At 44.1% G+C, this 23,549-nt stretch overlaps 1 protein-coding gene across 1 annotated transcript; it reads left to right on the top strand.

Annotated features, from left to right (window-relative positions):
• Window positions 1-55: 55 nt before the first annotated feature.
• Window positions 56-21,987, top strand: LRRC66 (leucine rich repeat containing 66). Its single transcript, XM_053655004.1, has 5 exons — window positions 56-130; window positions 2,631-3,128; window positions 10,501-10,670; window positions 18,079-18,268; window positions 19,449-21,987. The coding sequence occupies exons 2-5, from the start codon at window positions 2,636-2,638 to the stop codon at window positions 21,503-21,505; spliced, it is 2,910 nt and encodes a 969-aa protein (XP_053510979.1). The 5' UTR covers window positions 56-130; window positions 2,631-2,635; the 3' UTR covers window positions 21,506-21,987.
• The last annotated feature ends 1,562 nt before the right edge of the window (window positions 21,988-23,549 follow it).

Here is a 23,549-nt window from a genome sequence, read left to right as displayed (position 1 = left end):
TGGGAAAGGGTGAAGGTTTGCCACCGGGCAGGCTCCCTGGGCAGGTGGGCGGAGCCTCACAGGCTCAGGTCTAAGATTCCCACCGCCTTGCTCCAGACGGAGACCCATTAGGGAACCACGGTACCCAAAGGTAAGGACCGCCTTAGAAGCCGTGTTACTGCTGCGTTCCTTCCACATCTTGACAAAAACAGCCTCTTGTGTTTCTCCTAACTGCTTTCACTTACTGTTGTCCTTTTACTTCCTGTTTTTTCCACCGCCTTCTTCCCCTCTCACTATCAGACGCCCGTACACACCCCGTATTTCCAACTGCTTCCTCATACTTCAGCTTGAATATGTCCATATACAGGTTTATATTTTACCTAATGGTTTTCAATTTCCTCCTAAAATTTTCCTGAAGTTCTGAGGGCTTCTTACCTAATACATGTAAGCTTATATGTAGCATATATCATTTTTCTTTAATAGCTTTTACTTTAGAACAAAAGTTTATCATTACCTAGCTGTTTTGAACTCAAATGTATGAGCGTATAGATCTCTTCAACTTAAAAAGAACCAGGTCAGTGAAAATCTTTAACTATGTCCCCTTTGGTATTGTTTAACCACATTTCAGTGATTCAACAAATTATTGTATCTGTTGTCTCTGATATTGTTATGTTAACTTGGTGGCGCACAGTTGCATATAAAATGATTGCAGCCTTCAGTTATAGGAACGATATATTTCCAACAAGAAATTAATTCAGTTTCTGCTATTGCATAAGAGCCACACTATAAAAATAGTCACTTCTGCACACGGAAGGGCACCTTTGCAGTTCGTGGCTGTGTGCACCTTAGATGCCCTTAAAAACATGGAGAACTGGCCTTACATGAAACCAAAGTTTAAAAGTTACATGGTAAATTTCACTCACTGCATTCATTCATCCCAACTTGATGGAACATTTTTACGTATCCAGTATATTACATGGAAATCATGGCCTGTACCTTCTAGGACCTTACTGTCTTTGGGGAAATTTAAAACACACAAAACAAAGAAATAGCAATGCAGGATAATGCTGATATTGTCACACTGAACGTTACTAAAATGCCTAATGTTGGTAATGCATTCATCCATTCAGTAAATACCTACCGAAAGATTTCTGAAAAGACAAAATAGAGGCTAAAGCCAGAAAAATGAAAGGGTCTTCAGGCCATAGGATTTTAGTGGGCTACGTAGCATGCGGACTGAGGAGAGGAAAGGGCGTTGAGCTTGGACTTGGACCAACAGCTGACCTCAGCCCGGGGGGCACGCACACAGGGGCGCACGCACACGCACACGGACGCGTGCATCTCATGCTGTGGCAGCCTCCTCGCACAGTGGCTCACAGGGATGCACGTGCTCAGCCGGTCAGCTGGGTAATGCGAAGCCCAGAGGCCACCCGGAGGAGGCGTGTGGGCTCCAGGCACTAAGGAGCCCCTTAAGGATTTTTGATGAGGGAATGAAATGAGGAAAACAGTATTGTGGGGAAATAACGCTTTGAAATCTCGTAAGGTAGGCCAGAAGGACAGTCAAGGACGATCAAGGCCAGAAGGATGATGCAAACTTACATACTGAATAATGTGCTTATTTGTACACTCACTAGTTTTTTAATGGAATTTAGTCATTAAAACTAGTCGCGAAAATTTGCTTTTTAAAAAAATTCTGTGTTTATCTGCCCTGGCCGGTGTAGCTCAGTGGGTTGAGCACAGGCCTAGGTACCAAACAACCACAGTTCAATTCCCAGTCAGGGCACATGCCTGGGTTGCAGTCCAGTTCCCAGCGGGGGATGCATGAGAAGCAACCATACATTGATATTCTCTCCCTCTCTCCTTCCCTTCCCTTCTAAAGATAAATAAAATCTTCAAAAAAAAATTGTGTGTGTATCTTTAGCCATTGAGATGTATAAATATTGTTTTAAAATGTTTCATTGTTTCTCAAAAACTTTGCTGATGAAGGCACTTGATGTTTCTACATCTTATTACATCTTCATGGTTCTGAGGCAGAGTACCCTTTTATAGTTCATTTTATTTATGTTGGGAATATCTATATGACTTCCAAAAGATCTGATAAGTCACAGAGACAAAGCTTGCAGCTCTTCTAGTCATTGAAAAGAAAACAAAGAATCTCTTGTCTGAGTTGGACTTTCCACCCACCCAGTTCCACTGCTCATTGTAACTGGAGTCACTCACGTAATCAACTATGTGGTTGATTGCAGTGTTGTAGATAATAGACTTTGCGCTAATCACCAGCAAGGAAGCAGAGAAGTATTTATGTTGGTAGGTTCCCCTCCCTCCAAGGCAGACTGCAGTGGGAATGGTTCTGAAGAAGCAGACACAGGGTGAGGCCCAAGGGAATACGTATTTTCTGAAAAACGGGGGCAGGGGGGTGTTCTCTTTTTAGAATGTGACATAAATATAATTTTATACTCCGGCTGTACCATTTGTGGTAGCTACACTTTAATGCCATTAGTTCTAAGAAATGTCTAAGAAATCAAGCATTCACTTAAATTGGCAATCAAGGCAAGGTAATTTTCCTCAATCGTAAATTGAAAAGTAAATTCTCTGCTTATCTGCTGTTTTTACACAAGTTATAATAAGTCGATTCATTTTCTTTCCTCTAGGCATTATGAAAAACCTGTGTTTTGGAGTCACGGCCATGGCTGTAGGTCTTTATTTGACTGGAGCAATGGCAAACCCACCAAGAAAGCACAGTGTTGTCTTCAGTGCTGCGTGCCAGTGGGATGGACATCTCCTGACAGATTGTTCCTTCACGGGAAAGCATGGTATTCCTGGTGACGTATCACAGACAGCGTCCACAGTGGGTGTGAGTTCCAGTTTCATTGGGGTTCTCTTACAATCTCCCACAGACAAAGAACAGAGTATAAAACATCTGGATCTCAGTAACAATCGCCTGTCGACAATAACCTTGAGCTCTCTTGCACACTTACACGCTTTGGAAATAGTAAACCTCAGCCACAATGCCATCCACTCCATCTCATTGGATCTACCCCATCCTAAGTCCTCGAAGGCGAGATGCCCCAGAAGCAACGGGAGAAATGGGCTTCCACATCTAAAGTTGCTCATTCTTCAAGGAAATAATCTTGGTGACATTCCCAAGGGTAAGTACTAGACCAGCAATGAGTACGTGGAGAGTTAATGTTTTACGTCAGTGAGAATGCCACATTCGCTTTCAGTTTTGAGGCAATGGATGAAAGTAAGGTGGTTGGATCCAAGCAAATATGATAACACCAGGAGTTTCTTCATGGCACTGAGAGTTATGAAATGTGGGGTTTATAGTGAAAGCTATTTAAACTTCTCATTAATGTTATGTTGGTTTGTCGAGAAACACTAGGAAGTATTTAAGGGCTAAATCATAATGCACGACTTTAAATTACCTGCCTCGATTACCATTTACTTGTGACTAAATATAGAAAAGCACTGAGAAATAACCACTTCAGATACGTTCAGTGTGTAACACAATTTAAGTCTATGAACATATTTATAATTTTTGCTTAGAATATATTTTGCTTCTACATATCCAGTTGTCCTCCAAGTGTAGACTAGACATATGCTAATATTATATATTACTGCATAATCCTTCTTCTGATCAAGTCAAAATCAGAATGCCTTCCCCTGGTCTCTTACAGGGTGTTCCACATACCCTCCTGTCATTATAAATTCTCGTCCATTCGGACACACGTTGGAGTGCCGTCACTAATCCGCCAGTGTTTTGTTTCGAAAATGTATCAGGTTCATCAGCCAGAGCTTCCTTTGCCCTTTGTATAGCCACCAGAGCTACACAATTTCTTTTCCTTGTTTGCTGTCAGTCTTGGTGGCTATTTGCTAAGTACTTACTTTATATAAGATACTACATGCTAAAAAAGAAAGTGTAAGGATATTGTCATTTTTTCCCAGCCCAATTATGCGTATTTAGTTTTCGTCAGTTTTTCACTTTTTATATAATTTTATTTTCTGCTCTCTCGCCCACTTCTAGCCCTGTTTTAAGCATCATTTTGACAATAAAGGCCCAAAGGGGTGGAGGAAACCTACCATGGTCATCACATCAGCAGACTGGGGGGGGGGGGGGGGGGGTCTTCTCTCCCCGACCTTCTCCGTGAAAGCGAAGTGCAGCATTTCCAGTGTAAAGTGTAAACTATTTACACGTATGTTACAATTTTTGTTGTACTGTCCTTATCATAAAAAGGAATACCTGTTATTTCTAGAACAAAAATTTGAAGAAAATTTTAAGGAGAAAATTAAAGTCCTTCATGTAACATATACTCTTTAAGTTTATTCTTTATGTGTATATATATTTTTATTTCAAATTGGGTTATACTTTCTGTAATATTTCATGTTATATTTTCATATCATAGAATATTTTGAATATTTTTATCTAAGAAGTCTTATAAATAATATTCTAAATACTTTCTATATTATAATTGATTTAATCAGACAACACTTAGATTATTTCCTTTTGCTTGCTTTTTGTTCCTCCTTGATGAACATCATTATACCTATACATATGCAGGTGATATAACAGTTTTTAACCACTATGGTAGATGTGAGTCTCCACCCACAGATTCAAGTGCACTAGAGAGATACCCTTTTATTGTCCATAACTCAGCCTAGTTTTTCATTCTGAGCCCACATTCCACTAGGATCTGTTGAGGGTGCAATATAGGGGACTCGTACTTAACGTCAGTCTTCCGTGATCTTTCCTCTGCCTCTTCCCAGATTTGTGCCACCGCTCTGGAGTCCTGTACCCTGACAAAGCATCAGAATGTGTGTGTCTGTATGCATCCATCTGTTTCTTACCCCCGTTAGTCACAGAACATTTTAGCCTTTCAGTTTGGAGAAAATTCTTCCCCTTTTTTGTCTCTTCAAAATCCTCTGTCTAGTTCTAGAAATTCCTTTCCTCTAAAAGTTTAGGCCTTTGGAAAACAAAAGCCAGAAAGACTGTGAACTCCTCTGCTTTGTGCCTTGCGATGTGCTCGCCCTGGGCCAGTTCACACAGATGGAACTTTCTGTGTGAACACTTCAAATAGTGTCCCACCGCATGAGTCCATGGAAAAGTGCTGAATGTGTCTCCTTAAGGCAGGTGAAGTCCCCGGAAGTAACTGAAGGTCGGGGCAAACACAATTCCATTTGAGGACCAAATATCCCTGTCAAATGCAGATACAGCCCCACCTCCCTCTTCTCAGTTAAACTGGCATCCCAAAATATCAGGGAAAATGTTACACGTGCAGAGGAGAAAAAGAGAAGTGAAATGATGGATTTGGTGTCTGAAATTCTATTAGAATTCTAGCGAATGAAACCACAGAGACATGAATGAAGCAGATGGGTGACAGACCAGCTTATGCCCAGAATCTAATTGGATACAATGCAGAGTTCCTTTACCCACAGCATTTTGCGATAGGAATTATTTCTCCAAAAGTGACACACATTTTCAATTTTTACTAAATTGAGTCCCTTCTGCCATCCCCTTTTATGATTCGGTGACTATGGCTGAATAACTCTGACTCTAAAATCCCATTTTGAAGGGAAAAGCAGGTGAGAGGGAGGGGCTTCCCGGAGTGAGTGGCTGCTGGCTCTGACGTTCGCTTTGTTGCTTTTGACTCCTGGATTCTAAGCCCGTTTAAAGGCAGCATCTGGAGACTGTGAAATGCCCTCATAGAACTGTGGTGAGGAATAAAGAGAAAGTGCATTTCAAGTACCTAATCTAACAGTATTTGGCATACTTTATAGTAGCTGTTAAAAATATATGAAAAGCCCTGGCCTGTGTGGCTCAGTGGATTGAGCACTGGCCTGCAAACCAAAGAGTTGCCAGTTCTATTCCCAGTCAAGGCACATGCCTAGGTTGCAAGCCAGGTCCCTAGTAGTGGGTGCATGAGAGGCAACCACACATTGATGTTCCTCTCTTTCTTCCCCTCTTCCCCTCAGTCTATAAATAAATAAAATCTCCAAATATATACATATATGAATGAAAAGTGCTTTGTAACCTAATAAAGTAGTTGCAAATATTAGTTATTATTCCTCTGTGGCACAAACTGACAATAAGTTTATTCAGAAACAAGTACTAAATTCATTTTTGTTGGAATTTCGAGTTAGCTTTTAGAATGTTACAGGACCACTGCAGTAGATGGGACTCCTCGCCTGCAGTAATTCGCAAGCCAAGAAACGTTTGTGTCTGACTATTTAGGTAGATGCTTGCTCTCTCTAAAATAACTTAGAGATCTCTCAGAAGGCAGCAACCAAGTAGCTGGCCTTGCAGCACACGGGAACTTTTATAAATCATGTCCCGCATGCCTTAAAATGGTGACAGTTTATAAAACAAAACCAAGACTTGCTTTCGCTCAGGAAAGCCCACTTTTGTGAGGGCGAAGTCACACTCACGAACCCACTGTCAGCCCCCTGTCTTCAGAGTCAGCTGAGATACCCCAATAAGCTCCAGGCCGGGAGGCATCTAGGGGAGGTGCCACCAGCGCAATTTGCAAGACAGAAGCCAGCCGTGAATTCCAGCTTAATGATCATCCTCCCCTCTCCCATAGTTTTGGAGTACAGTGTTAATAATGGAGAATCAGTTTTAAAGATTCAAAACAGCGGGGTGGGTCTCCAGTTGAACTATCCCACCTTCATCAAGCAGCATCGTCAGAGTGCCCGCAGGCTGCCTGGAAACCTTTCAGGGCCCATATCTTATTGGGATTCCAGTTAGGTTGACAGACCAGACATGACAGCCTGAAATTAATTGACACACTAAACTTCAGAACCCAAGAGTTAAATGTGTTAGAAATGAGACAAAATAATACCTGACTTTGAAATCAGTGAATTAAAAAAAAAAGCATGTATTATAAAAACAAAAGTACAGGGTACTTTTCATTTGTAGGGAATTAAGGATTTTATCCTGGTTGCTACTGGATAATGGATAATACTAATAACCAATGTTTTCAAAATCAGTTCAAGTTGTAAAGCAACAAAATGAATGAATGCACATGATTAAGCAAGAGGGCAATGTCTTTGGCTAACCTCTATTGATTTGACCACATTATCTAGGGCCATTCCAAATTCTATTTTAATTCTTAATACTCTTTGAACTTGAAGCCACGACCCCTGAATATTTCTGTTCTGTGTTCCCAGGTGTCATACTTGGGAGAACATTTCAGATTTTCAGAGTCCACAGCAGCATCGCTAAGGCACCTTCTGTCTCTGTACACCTTCTCTGGCCTTTTTTCTAATAAACACTGAGATAATTTCTTGGAAGCAATAAAACTGCCTCTGGCCACTTAAATGCAAAGGCTAATCAAATTCCTGCCTCCCGTGGCCTATGTGGTCATCAGAAAGCAATTCAGTAAATAATTCCGTCTCCCAAAAGGGCCTCCTTATTTTCTTCCCAACATTTGACTCTCTTAAAACATAGAATCTACCCTCTGATATCCCAGCTTCAGCTAATGTGCCTCCTAAACTTTTTCACTCACCCTAATACCCACCCCCTCAAAACTGATTCCCAACACAATGTTTTTAAAAGAACAAATTTTCCCCCATTTAGAATGTCAGCCAAGTATCATGGGAAAGTCCTCAAATTTCCTAAGTCCCTCTTGTGAACCCCCAAACGATGAAAGCTGTGCCTCCGGTAACCTTTGGATCAGCAGGCTAACCAGGGCACAATGTTTCTGTAACAGCAGTTGTTTGGCAGAAGCAAGAGAACAGCCCCCATCACACAAGCACACTTCACCCCTTTGCACACATCATGTCTACTAACAGCTCACTGGCCAAAGCAAGTCCCAGGGCCAAACTCAATGGGATGGGGAAGTATATTATGCTCACAGTAAAGTGAATATTTGCTGAACAATAATCTAAACTGTTACACCTGGCTTTCACCGAGCTCAAATACTTAAAGATCAATGTAATCAAAGATAGATTTCTGTTCCACCTTCGAGAAATAATTTTTAAGGGTGGAAACTGAGGCATGCAGACCTTAGGTGGTACTTCCTGATTCACATCAAAAGTCACAAACAGAGCTGGAATAAAACAAGATCTTAAGCACCCTATTCACTATGTAATGCAAGTATTGTAGAATCGCTAGACAGTCTCCAATACACTCGGCAACTTTATGTATTCCATGGCCCAATGCTATTCTCATAGGTAGAGAGCCCTGCCCCTAGCCTGCTTTTCCCTTTTCTAAACTCAAGTTATCTTTCAGAGCCTTGACCTTCCTCTCTCTCTCTCCTTCTTCCTCTCCCTCTCCCTCTTCTCCTTCTCCTCCTCCCCCTTCTCCACCTCCTTTTTTTTTTTTTTTTTTTGGTAAAAAAAAAAAGTGTATTGTTAAATGGGAATGAATGCTTGAGAGATCTGAGCTTCAATCTCAGCTCCACAGCCGTACCCACCATGATTTAGGGCAAGTTCTCAACTTGCTGTGCCTAGGTTTTGCAATTTGCAAAATGGTAATAACCCCCAGGGCTTTGTGAAGATTAAAAGGAGATGTTTGTGAGATGCTCAGAGCATAAAAAGAGTACACAATTAAATTGGGGTTTTAGAATAAGTTCTTCCTTCTACTCCAAAGCCAGATGTGACCTCCCCTGCACTGAACTCCCAGGGTGCAGATTCAGTTCAATTAAGCACCGAGAAGGTGCAGCAGCCATTCGTTCTCAGGCTGGTGTGGGCCAGGCAGGTATTACGAAAATGTCAAGGAAATGGTAGCTGCTCTCACATTGGTGTCTTGCATTGCGCTTTTTTCTCACAATCCCATATGTTTGCCTATTAAAGCACATAGGAATATTCTTCATGCCACAAGGAAACTTTTTTTCCCAGGGGGATATCCTAAAGTGCCTAGGACAGTGGGGCAGCTCCCAGCACTTGGCAATGGCTAATTTACCAACCAATACGGAAACATTTCCTACTATCATATGCCGACTAAATATCAGCCTTGGTTGTCTCCCATGTTTTAAAACCATGCCTGCTTCTTGGCCTATGCCTTTGTGTTTCTACTTTTAACAGAGACATGAGTACACAGAAGCCACATTTTTTCTGCTCATGCACGCCCCATCTGAAACAGGCAGGCTGGCAGGCTTCACTCAGCTCCAGCCAAATGTCGCCCTGGGCCAGTAGGAACTTCCAATTTTTCAAGAGAAGCTACAAATGTAGTTTTTTCATACTGATTCTTTATTGTCTGCTCAATAATTTTTAAATAGCCACACAGGCCCAACAGTGTGACCTCTGGCTAACTGGATGCAGTCTCTATTCACAAAGACCAAACTTCCCTGAAGGGCCTGACCGCCTGCTGGAGAGCACAGCTGGATGGCAGGGGGATAGCTGCCTCCTATAACGGGTAACTTTCTCTAGGTGCTATCACTCAACCAGACGAGGATTCTGCGCTATATTTGTCTTTAGCACCAAACGCCTTGCTCATGATATTTTTATTGCATCTCTGTCCTAAGGATCACGTGCTTAGTCTGCACAGCTGAAATGAACATATGATAGCATAGATGTACAACCGTTTCAATTAAGTCATCGCCTTTCTGCATAATCAGTCTCACAGTAAGTACCTTGAGGACAGCAGGCAAGGAATAAACCCTTCTGGAATTGAACCAACTTGATCTGCCATGTAGCAGTTGGTTAAAGACACAGAAACACATGAGAACAGAGCAGAAGGCCATGTAAAAATGCAGGGCTTCCTTGCGGGACTCAGATGGCCAATGAAAATTGGAAGCCTGCTGTGACTGGCACCTCATTCCCCAGCTGTCTTTTCGGTGCCACATGGGCCTCCCGCTTCCTCCCTGGCATCGGGAGAGACAGAAAGGCAGAGATCACAGCTCAATTAGATGATCTGGCCAGAACGCAAAATCTAGGTAGAACCAAACTACCTTAAAAAAAAAAATACAAGAATGCCCAGGAAATAGTTATAGCATCAACAATGAGTGAATCGAAGAAAGAATATAGCTACAAAAGAGAGTAAGAACATCTTAAAACTCAACGAGCTCATTCCTATAAATAAATCATCAAATAACTATTTCATTTTACCCACCGTTCAATCAAATAAATGTTTACTTACTCTTCGAAGTTAGATTTTTTTAATGGATGCTTTTATTATAAATAAAATTAGCACATGTTCATTGAAAGATGTACACAACAAAAATGGAGTTTCCTTTCTCCTCCAACCCCACCCTCCCCACCACCCTGTTCCTAAGTGTGAGTACTGCCTGCAGCTTAGTTCACTTCCCTCCAGGCCTTTTCCCTGCTTGCTCAGCATTCACGGGTGCCCTGGAGCTGTTCTCTACGCTGTTCAGCAACTTAGCATCTTCCTCTTGTGTAGCCACGTTGCTCTACCCAGTGTCTTTGAAGACTACATAGCATTTTATGGTATTGACATACCATGTTTTGTTTAACCTCTTCTCTATTGAGAGCCTTTTAGGTTGTCTCTAATGTTTCACCTTTATAAACAAGGCTGCAGTCAATAATCACCAGTTTATATTTTAATTTGCTATTTAATTTTAATAGGACTGTGGAAACTGAAGTCATTACGGAGTTTGGATCTGTCCTTCAATGGGATATCGCAAGTTGGTGTGTCTGATTTTCATAAGTGCCTGCAACTGGAGAACCTCTATTTAAGGAGCAACAAGATATTCAGAATTCATCCAGAAGCCTTCAAGGACCTCAAAAAATTACAGGTTATAAAATAAGTTTTATAATATTTCAAATACACAGACATGTGGGCAATTACCTTAGAAGAATATTTGCAGAGTTTCTTCATGTCTAGTAGTATTGACTATTCGCCAAAAAATGTTAAGTCTATTTTAAGGTTCCCCTAAGTTCACTGAAGTCTCTCTTGCCTTAAAAATCAGAGGTCTCCGTAACAGACATGAATTTTACTCACACATAACACTCAGCAGCAACAACCAGCATATTCTTCTCCTAAATCCAATTAAGCCCAACTCCAAGTCTCCGCCTGCGAGTTGGCGAGAAATCACACCCTTGGCTGCAAGGGCAGGCCGAGGGCCTGAGGGTCGCCCCCCTGCAGCCGCCACACTGGGGGATGCCGACATGTCCGCAACCCAGGGCTGCTCGGGCCTCGGAACGCCAATGGCCCTGTGCCTTCCACCTCCAAACTGGGCCTGGGATAACAAAAATGACCATGCTGACAGCATCTCCTTGCACGGCACTTCCCACATGCCACACACCGTTCCAAACACCAGCTCCCTCCTGGCGGATCTAGGGCACCCTGGCAGCGCCGTGCAGTTGATCTCACAGAAGGTGTGCGGTGAAGTGAAGGCGAGGAACCCACCCCCAGAGCTCTGCTCTACTTCTGGTGGCTTCAGACCTTCTCCTCCAGGCGCATTTCCCCACCCCCTTCCTTTTGGGGGCATGTTGCAGCATCTCCCCTGCACGCCACTTTAGTTACAGAAGGGCGGCCTCCGAGGCAGCACCTGGATGCCGTGACCCGCACCGCACGCCCCCTTCTTCCCGCAGGCCGGGGTCACCCCACAGAAACAGAGTGTGAGCTGCATGGGCAGCGTCACATGTCCTAGTAACTAGGTTTTAAAGTAAAGGTAAGCAGGTGAATTTCACTTAGTAATTAATGTTAACCCCATGTACCCAAATATTACCTCTTACACACATAGTCAAGATAAAAATTACGGACTTCCAGCCAGGAGGTGTAAGTAGACACACTGTGCCTCCTCTCACAACCAAAATGAGGGCAAATACAAATTTAAAAACAACAACCAGAACTGCCCAGAAAATCGAACTGTGTGGAAGTCTGACAACCAAGGAGTTAAAGAAGAAACATTCATCCAGACCTGTAGGAGAGGCGGAGACAGGCAGCTGGGGTGGAGAGGACTCTCAGCAAGGCCACAGCTGGAGGACCGGGCAGTCCCACATTTGTGTGAGGATAAATTGGGAGGAACAATGGAGGACTGAGACAGACTGCGCAACCCAGGGTTCTAGCTCTGGGAAATAAAGCCTCAAAACCTCCGACTGAAAACACCTGTGGGGCTTCAGGTTGCAGGAGAAACTCCTACCCCCACAAGAGAGTTCACTGGAGAGACCTACAGGGTCCTAGAACGTACACAAACCCATCTTCCTGGGAATCAGCGCCTGGGCCCAGTTTGCTTGGGGGTAGCAAAGGAGGTGACTGAAAGCCAGTGAGAGCTGAGCAAGGGACACTGTTCCCTCTCTGACCCCTCCCCCACATACAGCGCCACAACACAGCCATGTGGGTTGCCCTGCCTGGTGATCACCTAAGGCTCCACCCCTTATAATGTAACAGGTGCACTGAGACAAAAATAAATGGCACAAATGAAAGGACAGATCAAAGCTCCAGAAAAAAATACAACTAAGCAATGAAGAGATAGCCAACCTATTAGATGCACAGTTCAAAACACTGGTAATCAGGATGCTCACAGAAGTGGTTGAGTATGGTCGTAAAATAGAAGAAAAAGTGAAGGCTTTGAAAAGCGAAATAAAAGAAAATGCACAGGGAACCACCAGTGATGGAAAGAAAACCGGGACTCAAATCAATGGTTTGGACAAGAGGGAAGAAAGAAACATTAAATGGGAACAGAATAAAGAAACAAGAATTCAGAAAAATGAGGAGAGGCTTAGGAACTTCCAGGACAACTTTAAACATTCTAACATCCTAATCACAGAGGTGCCAGAAGGAGAAGAGGAAGAACAAGAAATTGAAAACTTATTTAAAAATATAATGAAGGAGAACTTCCCCAATCTGGCAAAGGAAATAGACTTTCAGGAAGTCCTGGAAGCTCAGAGAGTCCCAAAGAAGGTGGACCCAAGGAGGAACGCACCAAGGCACATCATAATTACATTACCCAAGATTAGTGATAAGGAAAGAATCTTAAAAAGCAGCAAGAGAAAAGGAGACAGTTACTTACAAAGGAGTTCCCACAAGTCTATCAGTTGATCTCTCAAAAGAAACCTTACAGGTAGGAAGGGGCTGGAAAGAAGTATTCCAAGTCATGAAAGGCAAGGACCTACATCCAAGATTACTCTATCCAGCGAAGCTATCTTTTAGAATGGAAGGGCAGATAAAGTGCTTCCCAGATAAGGTCAAGTTGAAGGAGTTCATCATCACCAAACCCTTATTATATGAGATGTTAAAGGGACTTATCTAAGAAAAAGATTAAAAATGTGAACAGTAAAATGACAGCAAAATTACAACTATCAACAGCTGAATCTAAAAAGACAAAAACAAAAACAAACTGAGCAAATGACTAGAACAGGAACAGAATCACTGGAACGGAGAATCACAGAAGTGGAGGGTTATCAGTGGGGAGGGGGAGCAGGGCCAACCGGGTGGGGGCAAAAAGTTACAGGGAATAAGAAGCACAAATTGTCTACAAAATAGGTGATGTTAAGAACAGTACAGGAAATGTAGAAGCTGAAGAATTTATATGTACAACTCATGGACATGGAATAAATGTGGGGGGAATGCTGGTGGAAGGGGGGTACAGGGTGGGGGAAATAAAGGAGGGGCAATAGGACAACTGTAACAGCATAATCAATAAAATATATTTTTAAAAAGTAAAAACAGTGTTACGTCCCCTTTTTCACACTAAGTCTTCACACCTGGTGTGTATTTTACACTTCCCACCCACCCCAATCTGGACTAGCCACATTTTAATGGTCCGCAGCCACCTAGTGCTTAACAGCTATCATATCCGACCGCATCAGCATAGACCGCGGATGTTCTCCCAGTCGTATGTGAAGGAGTATTTGAGCACAGCTGCAGGATAACTCCCCAGCTCCCCCTTCCAACCAGAACGACCCCCAACTCCTTCCTGGATCAAAAGGGGACACATGAAGCTGTGGTGAGGGGGGTGGACCCCAGAGCCAGCTACCTGGCATTAAACCTGGACTCTGCCACTTGCCAGCCACACAGTTGTGGGCAAGTTACAAGTCCTTCCGTGCCTCAATGTCCTCATCTGTAAAATGGAGACAGCTCAGTTCCTTTCTTGTAGGGTTTGTGACAAATGTTTTAATGCAGTTAAAATGCTTCAAACAGTACTTGGAATATAGTAAGCTCTTATAAATGTAGACTGCGTATAGGAATTCTAACATGACCTGCTCTTTCCACATACAAATCTGATTGTGGCACTTTGCATTTTAAATGTTCCTCAGCTTTCACAAGGGCCTCGCTGCCACCTCTCCAACAGGCTGACCTTTTGCCTGGAACAGCTAACTCTTACTAACTCTTTTTTAAAAGATTTTATTTATTTTTAGAGAGGGGAAGGGAGGAAGAAAGAGAGGGAGAGAAACATCAACGTGTGGTTGCCTCTCACATGCCCCCTACTGGGGACTGGGCCTGCACCCCAGGCATGTGCCCTGACTGGGAATGGAACCTGTGACTCTGGTTCACAGGCCAGCACTCAATCCACTGAGCCACACCAGCTGGTTTAGTAATTCTCCTGATGCCACTTCCTCAAGGAAGCCTTCCCTGGCTTCCAGATTGAATTAGTTGCCCTTCTATACATGCTTATAATAAGATATAAGCTGCTTTTTCTCACATTACACTGATCTAACTGAAACTTTTAAGCATGGTTAGTTGTTAATGTCTATACCCCCATAAACTTCCACTGGATGGTGAGCTCTTTAAGGACATACTCTACATTTATTCTGTTTCCTGTGCTTAGCATATGTCTAATACATAGTACATATTTTAAAACACTTTTTGAATAACGGAATGAATGAATGGATGATGGTCATGGATAGGTGTGTTAATTTCCTCTTGCTGCGTAACAAATTATTACAGACTAAGTAGTCTAAAACCACATACACATATCAGCTCACGATTTTCAGGGCTCAGGAATTCAGGCAAGGCTTAGCTGGGTCCACTGCCAAGGACTTCTCAAGAGGCTTCAATCAAGGTGGTGGCCAGGGCTGGAGCCTCACCTGAAGGCCCAGCTGGAAAGTATCTACCTCCAAGCTCATGTGGAAATGAAGGGGGAACCTTCACTCAGTTCCGTATGGGCTGTCGACTGAGGGCTCAGTTGCTTACTGGCAGCCTGAGCCTGCCCTCGGCTCTGTGCCCGGGGGGCCTCTCCACAGCGCCGTCCGCGGCACGGCAGCTCACGGCAGAGCCCAGAGGAGCAGCCCGCTCGTGGGAAGAACGTCACAATTTCAAGTCATGTTAGTCATTGAAGTGATACCCCTTTGCTTCTGCCGTAGTCTGATGGTTAGAACCAAGTCACAGGCTCAGCCTACACACAGGGGGAGGAGATTTCTCAAGGGCACGAATACTAGGAGGCAGAATCATTGAGGACTTAGAACCTGCCGCATTATCGCAGCAGATGAGAAAGCCTGCTTAGCTTGGCACTGCCTCCCAGTTCACCACAAACAGGTTGTCAGATTGCCTGGGGACCTCATTCAGTATATTGTGTACTGATTATATTTGCATCTGTAATTGCCCTAAGTCTGTTTTATTTCCTATGCATTTGTATTGTGCTTTATAAGTCTTCTGCTGCTCATAGATAATAGATGTTGCAGGCAAACCAAAAAACAATCCCAAGAATGTTTTCAATCATCTGTAATTCTCTATTCACCTGAACTGCCCAGAATTATGCAATTTCTCCTTCTCTATTATTCCTTCTATATGTTTGGTAATAACTTAAAAACTGGTGTTGGAACAGGATGAACACATTTGGTACCAGAAAGCTGCATATTAAAATAGATGTTCCCCCCCTCAGGAGATGTATTTACTACTTACACAATGCAATATATCTTCCCATGTCAGAATCTTCTAGAAGCCAGATAGAGTTTCAAATCATGCATTCATCATCATGTTTGGATAGAATAAATTAAGCTTCACTGGCACTTCAAATTAGCAACCTTTTTCTTAATCTTACTCCCTCTTTCTTAGATTCAGTGATTTGTGTAATGACATGTGCTTCTCCCAAGCTTTCTGCAGCGTACACTCCCGTCAAGAGATGGCAGACGGCTGTTTTGTAGCCATGTTGGACTATTCTGTTTTCATCTTTTCTCAGGAATTACTTCCCTTGAATTATCTTATTAGTTTTCTGGCCTCTCTCCAGTTTTGCTTTCATTTCAATGATTTGTAATATCATAACTGCTAGAATGGAAAAAAATGTAGACATGCACTAACAAAAAAATAACTACCTGAAAAACATGAAAATGTTTCACTCTGTAGCTGAGGAGGGTACATAAGAAAATTGTTGGTCCTACGCAAGGCCAGGCCAAAGCAAAGTTTTGGGGTTTTTTCTTCCCAATTCCAATCTCCTACTTCCTGCTTCCTTCTTTTAGCAACCTTCCTTTGGAAGTCGAGACGGCTTGGTTACTGAGCACGGAAAAGGTCATCCTTATTACCTGCGCTCGGGGAGAACTCTGATTCTGCATGGAGTGGTCTCGGTGATGGTGCTGTTGGATTGGTCATTTGGCTCAGCTCTTTGGAATTTATATAACCCAATATAACAATGCTGCTTTCCCCCCACTGTCTATAAGACAATCAAACTATGCAAATTCGGCCTCTCTGGTTATCACCCCTAGCCCTCTTTTTATATTTCAGCAAGATTTTCACTGTTTACGATTTTCCCTTCTAATACCCATCTTCTCCTTCCCAAACCCCAAGATCCCACTCGAGAGCATCACGCTCCAGTCCTCCCCCGCCCAGGTCTGCACTCCAGGCCAGCGGGCGCTCAGGCTCCAAGAAGGCGAGTTGTGGAGGAGAGAGCACGCGAGAAGCCAGATCAGATTTCACTCTCACCCTTTCTTTCCTCCATTTCTCTCTCCACTATTTACTGAACACCTGCTACGAGCCACGCCCTATTACTAGGGCTATGTGGGGTACACCGTGTGCTCTAGCCTAGTTTTCTCCTCTGTAAAAAAAAGAGGGCAGGATGAGGACATTTTTACAGATTTTATGTATTTATTTTAGAGTGAGGGGAAGAGAGGGAGAGAGAGAGAGAGAAACGTTGCTTGCCTCTTGTGTGCACTCTGACTGGGGAATGAACCCACAGCCAGGGCATGTGCCTGACTGGGATCTGATCCAGCCATCCTTCACTTTGCAGGGCGATGCCCAACCAACTAAGCCACATTGGTCAGGGTGGAAAATGAGGAATTTGTTGTGAGGTTTAGAGATAATGTATGCAAAGCACCCAGTAAGATGCCTGGCATCCAGCCGTGCTCTGCAAATGGTAGCTGGAGCTGCACCCAGCTGTGCTCTCCCTGCTCCCTCACGCCAATGCCATACCCACCTTCAGCAGGTCCTTCTCTGTGTGTCTAGTGCCACCGAGTCCTTTTTGTTCCCTGGGTTCCCCTTCATTTATTATTAGACCGAAGAATTAGTCATCTTGTATGTACTGAGTAGCATGGTTGCAGAGAAATGCACTACTACCCTTGATGCAAAAAATGTCTCCTTACTTCTGGTCAGCCACAGTCCTGTGTTCTATGTTCTCATCATTCAGTATCTTCTGCCATTCTCTCTCTTCCTCTTTTTTTTTAATCCTCACCCAAGAATATGTGTATTGATTTTAGTGAGAGAGAATGAGAGAGAAACATTAATCCATTGCTTCTCATATGCGCCCAACCAGGAATCAGACCTGAAGCCCAGGCGGGTATCCTGACCAGGAATCAAACCCCAAAACTTTTGGTACACAGGATGTCACTGAAACCAACTGAGCTATCCGGCCAGGGCTTTTCTGCCATGTTCAAGATCACTGTGATTTTAGATATTTTACACCTGGTGTCTAATTCTAGACCTTGATAACAAGAGGGAGTCTAGGTTTTATCTAACAGTACCAGTTACAAGTCATAGGAAAGAAGGAAGGGAAAATGGTTGGGCGTCTAATACAGGCGCCATACTTAAAGCTTTTACGTACATTTAACCCAAACAACAGCCTTGGCCAGCAGGCTCGTGGAGTTAAGGACTTGCTGAGGTCCACAGAGCCGTTGGAGACAAAGCAGAGATTTAATCCCAGGAGGCTCTGACTCTCCAATCAGGGCTAACTTCTTATTGCTGCCATAAAGATATAAGCAGTATCTGCATCTGGTTTACTGTCTCTACATCTTTATTCACTTACTGTCCTAACCCTGTTTCTGCTCGAGCAGGTGGTGGACCTCAGCAGCAATGCCCTGACCGCCGTCCTGCCGATGATGGCCATCGCTCTAGGACTTCCCTGTCTGGACGCTGACTTGGCTGATAACCAATGGCAGTGTGACGATAGCGTGGTGGCCTTCCAAAACTTCATTTCTGAATCCTGGAGGAGAAAGTGGGATGAAATTTGCCACAAGTCTATAGGTACCTCTTCTCTCTGAAAGGGTTCCAGATGAACTGAACTGAAAACAAAGACAACAACGAAAAACGAGGCCCTATTTGAGATGATGAGCTTGAGAGTGGCAGCGACCCGCAGCATGGCTGGGCCTCGGGCCGTGCGTATCATAGGACAGCCATTGGCACCTGCCCGCTTTCTTCGGTCCATGAGTGTTTTTTTTTTACGTGGTCAAAGAGACCGAGGTCAACTACCTCAGAAACCACTGGATGTGGTCAAATTCAGAAATTTATAAAAAGAGAATTTTGTCCTGAAGACCCCCAAATGTCATATTTTTAATCCCAATTCTTAACATAATCAAAGAAAGAACTTTTAAAACTTGAAACATGATCATTTAGAATATTTGCTAACACTCTAGAAATACAATCCTATACAGAAAAAAAAACACATATTTCAAAAGTATATATATTTTTTTTGGTTTGACCCCTGCCACTCTCTCAAGGTTGAACATTCTGGCAAGTTTTCTCCACTGTTATCTTGGCTTAATCTCAAACTCCTAACTGGAGGGTTGGGGAGAAAGTCAGATTTTTTTTTTAATGAGCCCTGGACTCTCTACTCAGGACTGACATTAGAGTAGAAACTCGGCCACTGTTACCAGGTGTGGAAGAAACTCGTGAAGACCAGAGAGCAGTCTTCGGGTTCTTGGCCACACTGGTCTCTTTCCTCTGTAGAAATCATACCTGGCCTTCTGAGTGTGAAGGGCAGAATGTCAGGAGCCAGCAGAGAACCCTGGGTATTTTTGCTGTTACCAGCCCTGGGGGAATGATGAGGAAATGCTGAGGCAGATTTTGCAGAGTGCAGTGGAGTGTCCTCACAAACGTGCCACGGGTTAGAGTATGGACAAAGGAGAGGCAGCGAGGCTATTCCTCCAGCCTGGCTCCTCTCCTCCTAAGGGTAGCCATCGGTCAGGAAGCCTAAGAAACACACACCTCCTGGGCTGGTGAGCAGCAGACATGACCCTGGCAGGCCCATGTAAACGTGCACAGGGCCACAGACATCCTGCCGGCACCAGACCATCAGTCCGTCACTAAAGCTGCTTCTCATTATGTAACATGTACTTTAAAGGCAGCTAGATAAGGAGGGGGATTCACAGAAGCTTTTAAAACCACTGGACTCTCATCTCAATGTGTTTTGTCCCCCCACTTTCAGGGAATGAGGAGGCATCCTGGCAGACCCCCAAACGCAGAGTTTCCAGGGAGATCCAGCTTCCTCACACTGACCTGCATCACACGAAAAGCTTCATAAGGAGCAAAGCGGTGAGGCCCCAGGAAGGAACGTATAGGCCCTTTTCCACCCTGGGGAAGAAGGACCATGAAGGCTCTGATACCTCTGAGCAGCAGAGATGGCCCCCAAGATGGGTAAGGAGCACACAGGACGTGCAAGTGGCCAGCAGGAAGGAAGCTGCCTCCCAGGACCTCGCACTGGCTGTCTGCTTAGCGGTGTTCATCACGTTCTTCGTGGCTTTCTGCCTGGGGGCTTTTGCAAGGCCTTATCTTGACAGACTGTGGCAACAGAGATGCAGAAAGAAACAGCTGAGTTCAGACCACGCATATCACAACGAGGGCTACAACGAAATGGAAGCTGCTGGGAACATCCAGCACCCAAGGGCAGATCTGCACCATGCTTGCCATGGTCTAACCCTCTGTTCAAAGCAAGACCCTTTCTTGAGGATGGAGGCCTGCCCACAGTCTGCTGTCATTCCTGATAGAAGCCTGGGAATGAGCAGAAAGGAGCCCGGCAGCAGACAGAGCAGGGAACAAGGCAGGAATGACACTGGGGCTGCAAGTAGGAAGGATACTGTGCTTCCAAATGGCAGTGCAGCCTGTCCCGTTATCCATGGGCCACCAAATGCTGCCAGCAACACACCCATTTCAGCAGAACAGGACCACCTCTGCAGGAATGGTATTCTTGGAGAAATCAATCATGAAACTGAGGCCCCAGAATATTTTCTCAGTCAGTATTCACTGGGGGTCCCTGTGACAGCTGGCAGATTACAAACTGGCCCTGGCTCAATCCATAAGGGTGTGAATGAGTTAGACCCGCTGCTGTGGAGAGATTCGAGAGCTGCTCTCTCTGAAACACAGACACGTACAAAAGCACAGAGGACTGGAGAGAATGAGGAGAGAAGGAGCACCGAACCATTGCCTTCGGAGTCTTCTAAGGACGTGCAAGCGAGCACTTCCATTAGTTTCCTGAACACACAGGAGCAACGATTCACAGGAGCCAGTGCCAAGGGCGAACATTTCACCTACTACTGTTCGACCTCACTCAGTGATCTAGCAGATACAAACCCATCCCCACCGGGTTCTCCTCCAAGGTGGGGCAATGACCCACCTGTCACTCCTGCTAACAAAGAACCTGTGCAGAAACCTGCACCTTGGGACACACAACACGAGTTGGACATCAACTATGACTCTGATTCTGATGAAGGGTCTTTGTTCACTCTAAGTTCGACAAGTTCAGAAGGTGGAAGAGATGTATCTGAAGAACAGGCAGATGGTGAGGAGAGTCGTAGAACCAGCGAGGTCCAAGGGGACGAGGACTCAGGGGTGAGGAAGGACAACGTGACACCATTTGACTGTCTTGAGGACGACATCACCTTCCAGAAGAGTCAGGAGAAATGTGAGAATCAGGAGGATCTGTTTGAAAAACCTTTCATTTATGGTTCAGACTCTGGTTTGTATGAGAGTCATCTGGAAAGTGCCACCAACACCAGTAAACTTGAGAATCCATTGACCTTGTCTGGATCACTGGGCAATTGTCCTTCCAGGGACGAGACCTCAGACTCGTTCATTTCTGATTATGTCTCAGCTCTCCAGTCTGAAGCAGTAGAATGGCATTGCTCACTTACAGACCTAGAATTTTTCAATGTGGACACTTTACCACAAACACCACCATGTTCTGCTGATGTTTCCTCGGATCCTGATACAATTGCCTGTCATGAAAGAGACTCGGACAATTGTACACAGGAACATTTCACTGAGGGAACTGACACAGATCCAAACAATATTCCCTTCCAGATCCCTTCAGGGGAACACTTACGACCCTCCCAACAAGATTCTAAAAACAGCAGCATGCATTTGGACCCACTGGATACTGATACAAATGAAAACCATGATTCCAGAGAGATTATAAGCCAAACACAATTGTTATCTTTCAGTGGTAATGAGCTAGCTCTTCAGTATGAAAGAGGAGGAGGGGAATAATTTGAAAAGGGTTCCAAGATCCAGGTACCATTATTCCAAGAGCTCCCAAATAAAACCTATTCACTAAGAACTCAGGAGCCCTTCAGTGATAAAGATTGGGGTAAATATTCAAAGGAGAATTGGTTGCAATGAAAAAAAGATAATTCTGCCCTGGCTGGTGTGGCTCAGTGGACTGAGCACTGGTCTGAGAACCAAAGGGCTACCAGTTTGATTCCCCTCAGGGCACATCCCTGGGTTGCAAGCCAAGTCTTCAGTTGGGGTCACATGAGAGGCAACAACACATTGATGTTTTCCTTCTTCCTCCCTCCCTACCCCTCTCTTCAAAAATAACTAAAATCTTTTTTTAAAAATCAAAAAAAGATTATTCTAACTTTTACCCTCAAATGCAGACCCAGAGCAACCCAATGGGAGCTGACTGCGTGGGTGAGAACCAGCTCTGCTATGACAAGGCAAGGATGTTCAACTGGAAAAACAGGGAATGCTTCTGTACAGAGTGAAGCACTTAGGCAGAATGGCTGAACGGACTTCAGCAAATTCTGCAGAGAACAGCACAGCTTTGGGGAGGCTGATCATGAAACTACAAAACCGGGGGGATTAAAAGAACTTCTAAATGTTGTTAATAAGTTGTATTAAAAGTTGGACCATTTTATAGAACAAAGTATAAATTAAAAATCAGTTTTCATCTTGCCTGGTGTGGCTCAGTTGGTTGGGTGTCATCCCACAAACCAATAGGTCACCGGTTTGATTCCTGGTCAGGGCACACGCCTGAGTCATGGGCCTGGTCCCTGGTGTACAAGTGGCAACAGCCAGTCAATGCTTCTCTCACATATCAATGTTTCTCTCCCTCTTTTTCTCCCTACCTTCTCCTCTCTCTAAAAATAAATAAATAAAATCTTTTAAAAACATATTAAAAATCAGTTTCCAAAAACAGAAGTGATGTTTTTTGTAAAAGAAAAAGGGACTCCACCGTTAACCTTGCTTATCCCTCCCTTGGCCTTACTAGCCAATCGGGGCTCTCATGAGCTGTGTTCTTCCGGTTATTGCCCTGCTTCTCTGACCTCTGCTGGTCCTCTCACAGAGCATTCCTTAAGGGTCTGTTCTCAGTCTCTATCTCCCCTCTGCCCCCTCCTTGGACCACACTGCCTCAGGGCCCGCTCTGTATAGACGACACCCAGACTTGCACAATGAGACCCAACCTCCCCGCCAAGTCCCCGACTCACATTCTCAACCCCAATTGCCCAAATTCAATAGGTCTTCCTGGGACCTAAAATATTCATTTTCCTTTGCAATCATGATTTTCCTTATTATTTTTCTTGGTTGATAATATCACAGCACCCACACGGTGAGGCCAGTTAAAATTTGACTTATCTCTGATTCTTCATTTCCGGCCTATATCTGAGGAGCCACTAGGCTCCATGAGTGGAAGTTCCTGCCTGTAGATGCAGGGAGACATTTGGTATGGCATCAGGACAGGGCCAGCCAAATCTGTCAGACTGGTGTCTGCATCAAAAGCAGCTTGTCCTTTACTTACAGTGTATATTTAGGGTAGATGGAGATGGAAGATAATTGAGTTTGAGAAAAGGCCTTAAGGGTCCCCAAAGCCGACTGTAGACAGCACCACTGGTCTTACAGGAGATAGCTCCTCAGTAACTCTCCTGTTCACCCCCAGATATGGCGCGTTCCTTATCCATCATCTAGATTACTTTAAGGCTTCCTTGTGATCCTTAGTACTTCTCCTGGCCCTCACCCAAGCGATCTTATATCCTATTCATCGCCCCACTACTCAGAAGCCGCTGATGGGTCCCCATGTCCTATATGAAGACCAAATTCCATAGACACCACCTACCTTTCCCACTTAATCTCATAACATTACTGCTTCGCCACACACTCTACAGTCTTGTTTACCTAATTTATGTCAATTATTTATTCACTTACTTCAACAAATTTTTGAGGCCTTCACCGGTCCCTGATCAATCCCCCTACCCATTCAAAATCACTATTTTGAAGTTTCCCTGTCCTTGAACTTTCACTGAGAAAATTTAGG

Source organism: Artibeus jamaicensis, unplaced genomic scaffold (genome assembly GCF_021234435.1).
Source record: "Artibeus jamaicensis isolate MK-2021 breed Jamaican fruit bat unplaced genomic scaffold, CSHL_Jam_final contig_889, whole genome shotgun sequence".
Taxonomy (NCBI): Eukaryota; Metazoa; Chordata; class Mammalia; order Chiroptera; family Phyllostomidae; genus Artibeus; species Artibeus jamaicensis.
This window is presented reverse-complemented; position numbering and strand designations above follow the sequence as displayed.

What these genes read in the sequence shown, in the direction of transcription:
- LRRC66 (XM_053655004.1), top strand. Translation starts at nt 2,636, where the DNA reads ATGAAAAACCTGTGTTTTGGAGTCACGGCCATGGCTGTAGGTCTTTAT. An exon ending in TCTTGGTGACATTCCCAAGG is followed by an intron (nt 3,129 to 10,500) that starts GTAAGTACTAGA and finishes TAATTTTAATAG; the next exon opens with GACTGTGGAAACTGAAGTCA. An exon ending in AGGACCTCAAAAAATTACAG is followed by an intron (nt 10,671 to 18,078) that starts GTTATAAAATAA and finishes CTGCTCGAGCAG; the next exon opens with GTGGTGGACCTCAGCAGCAA.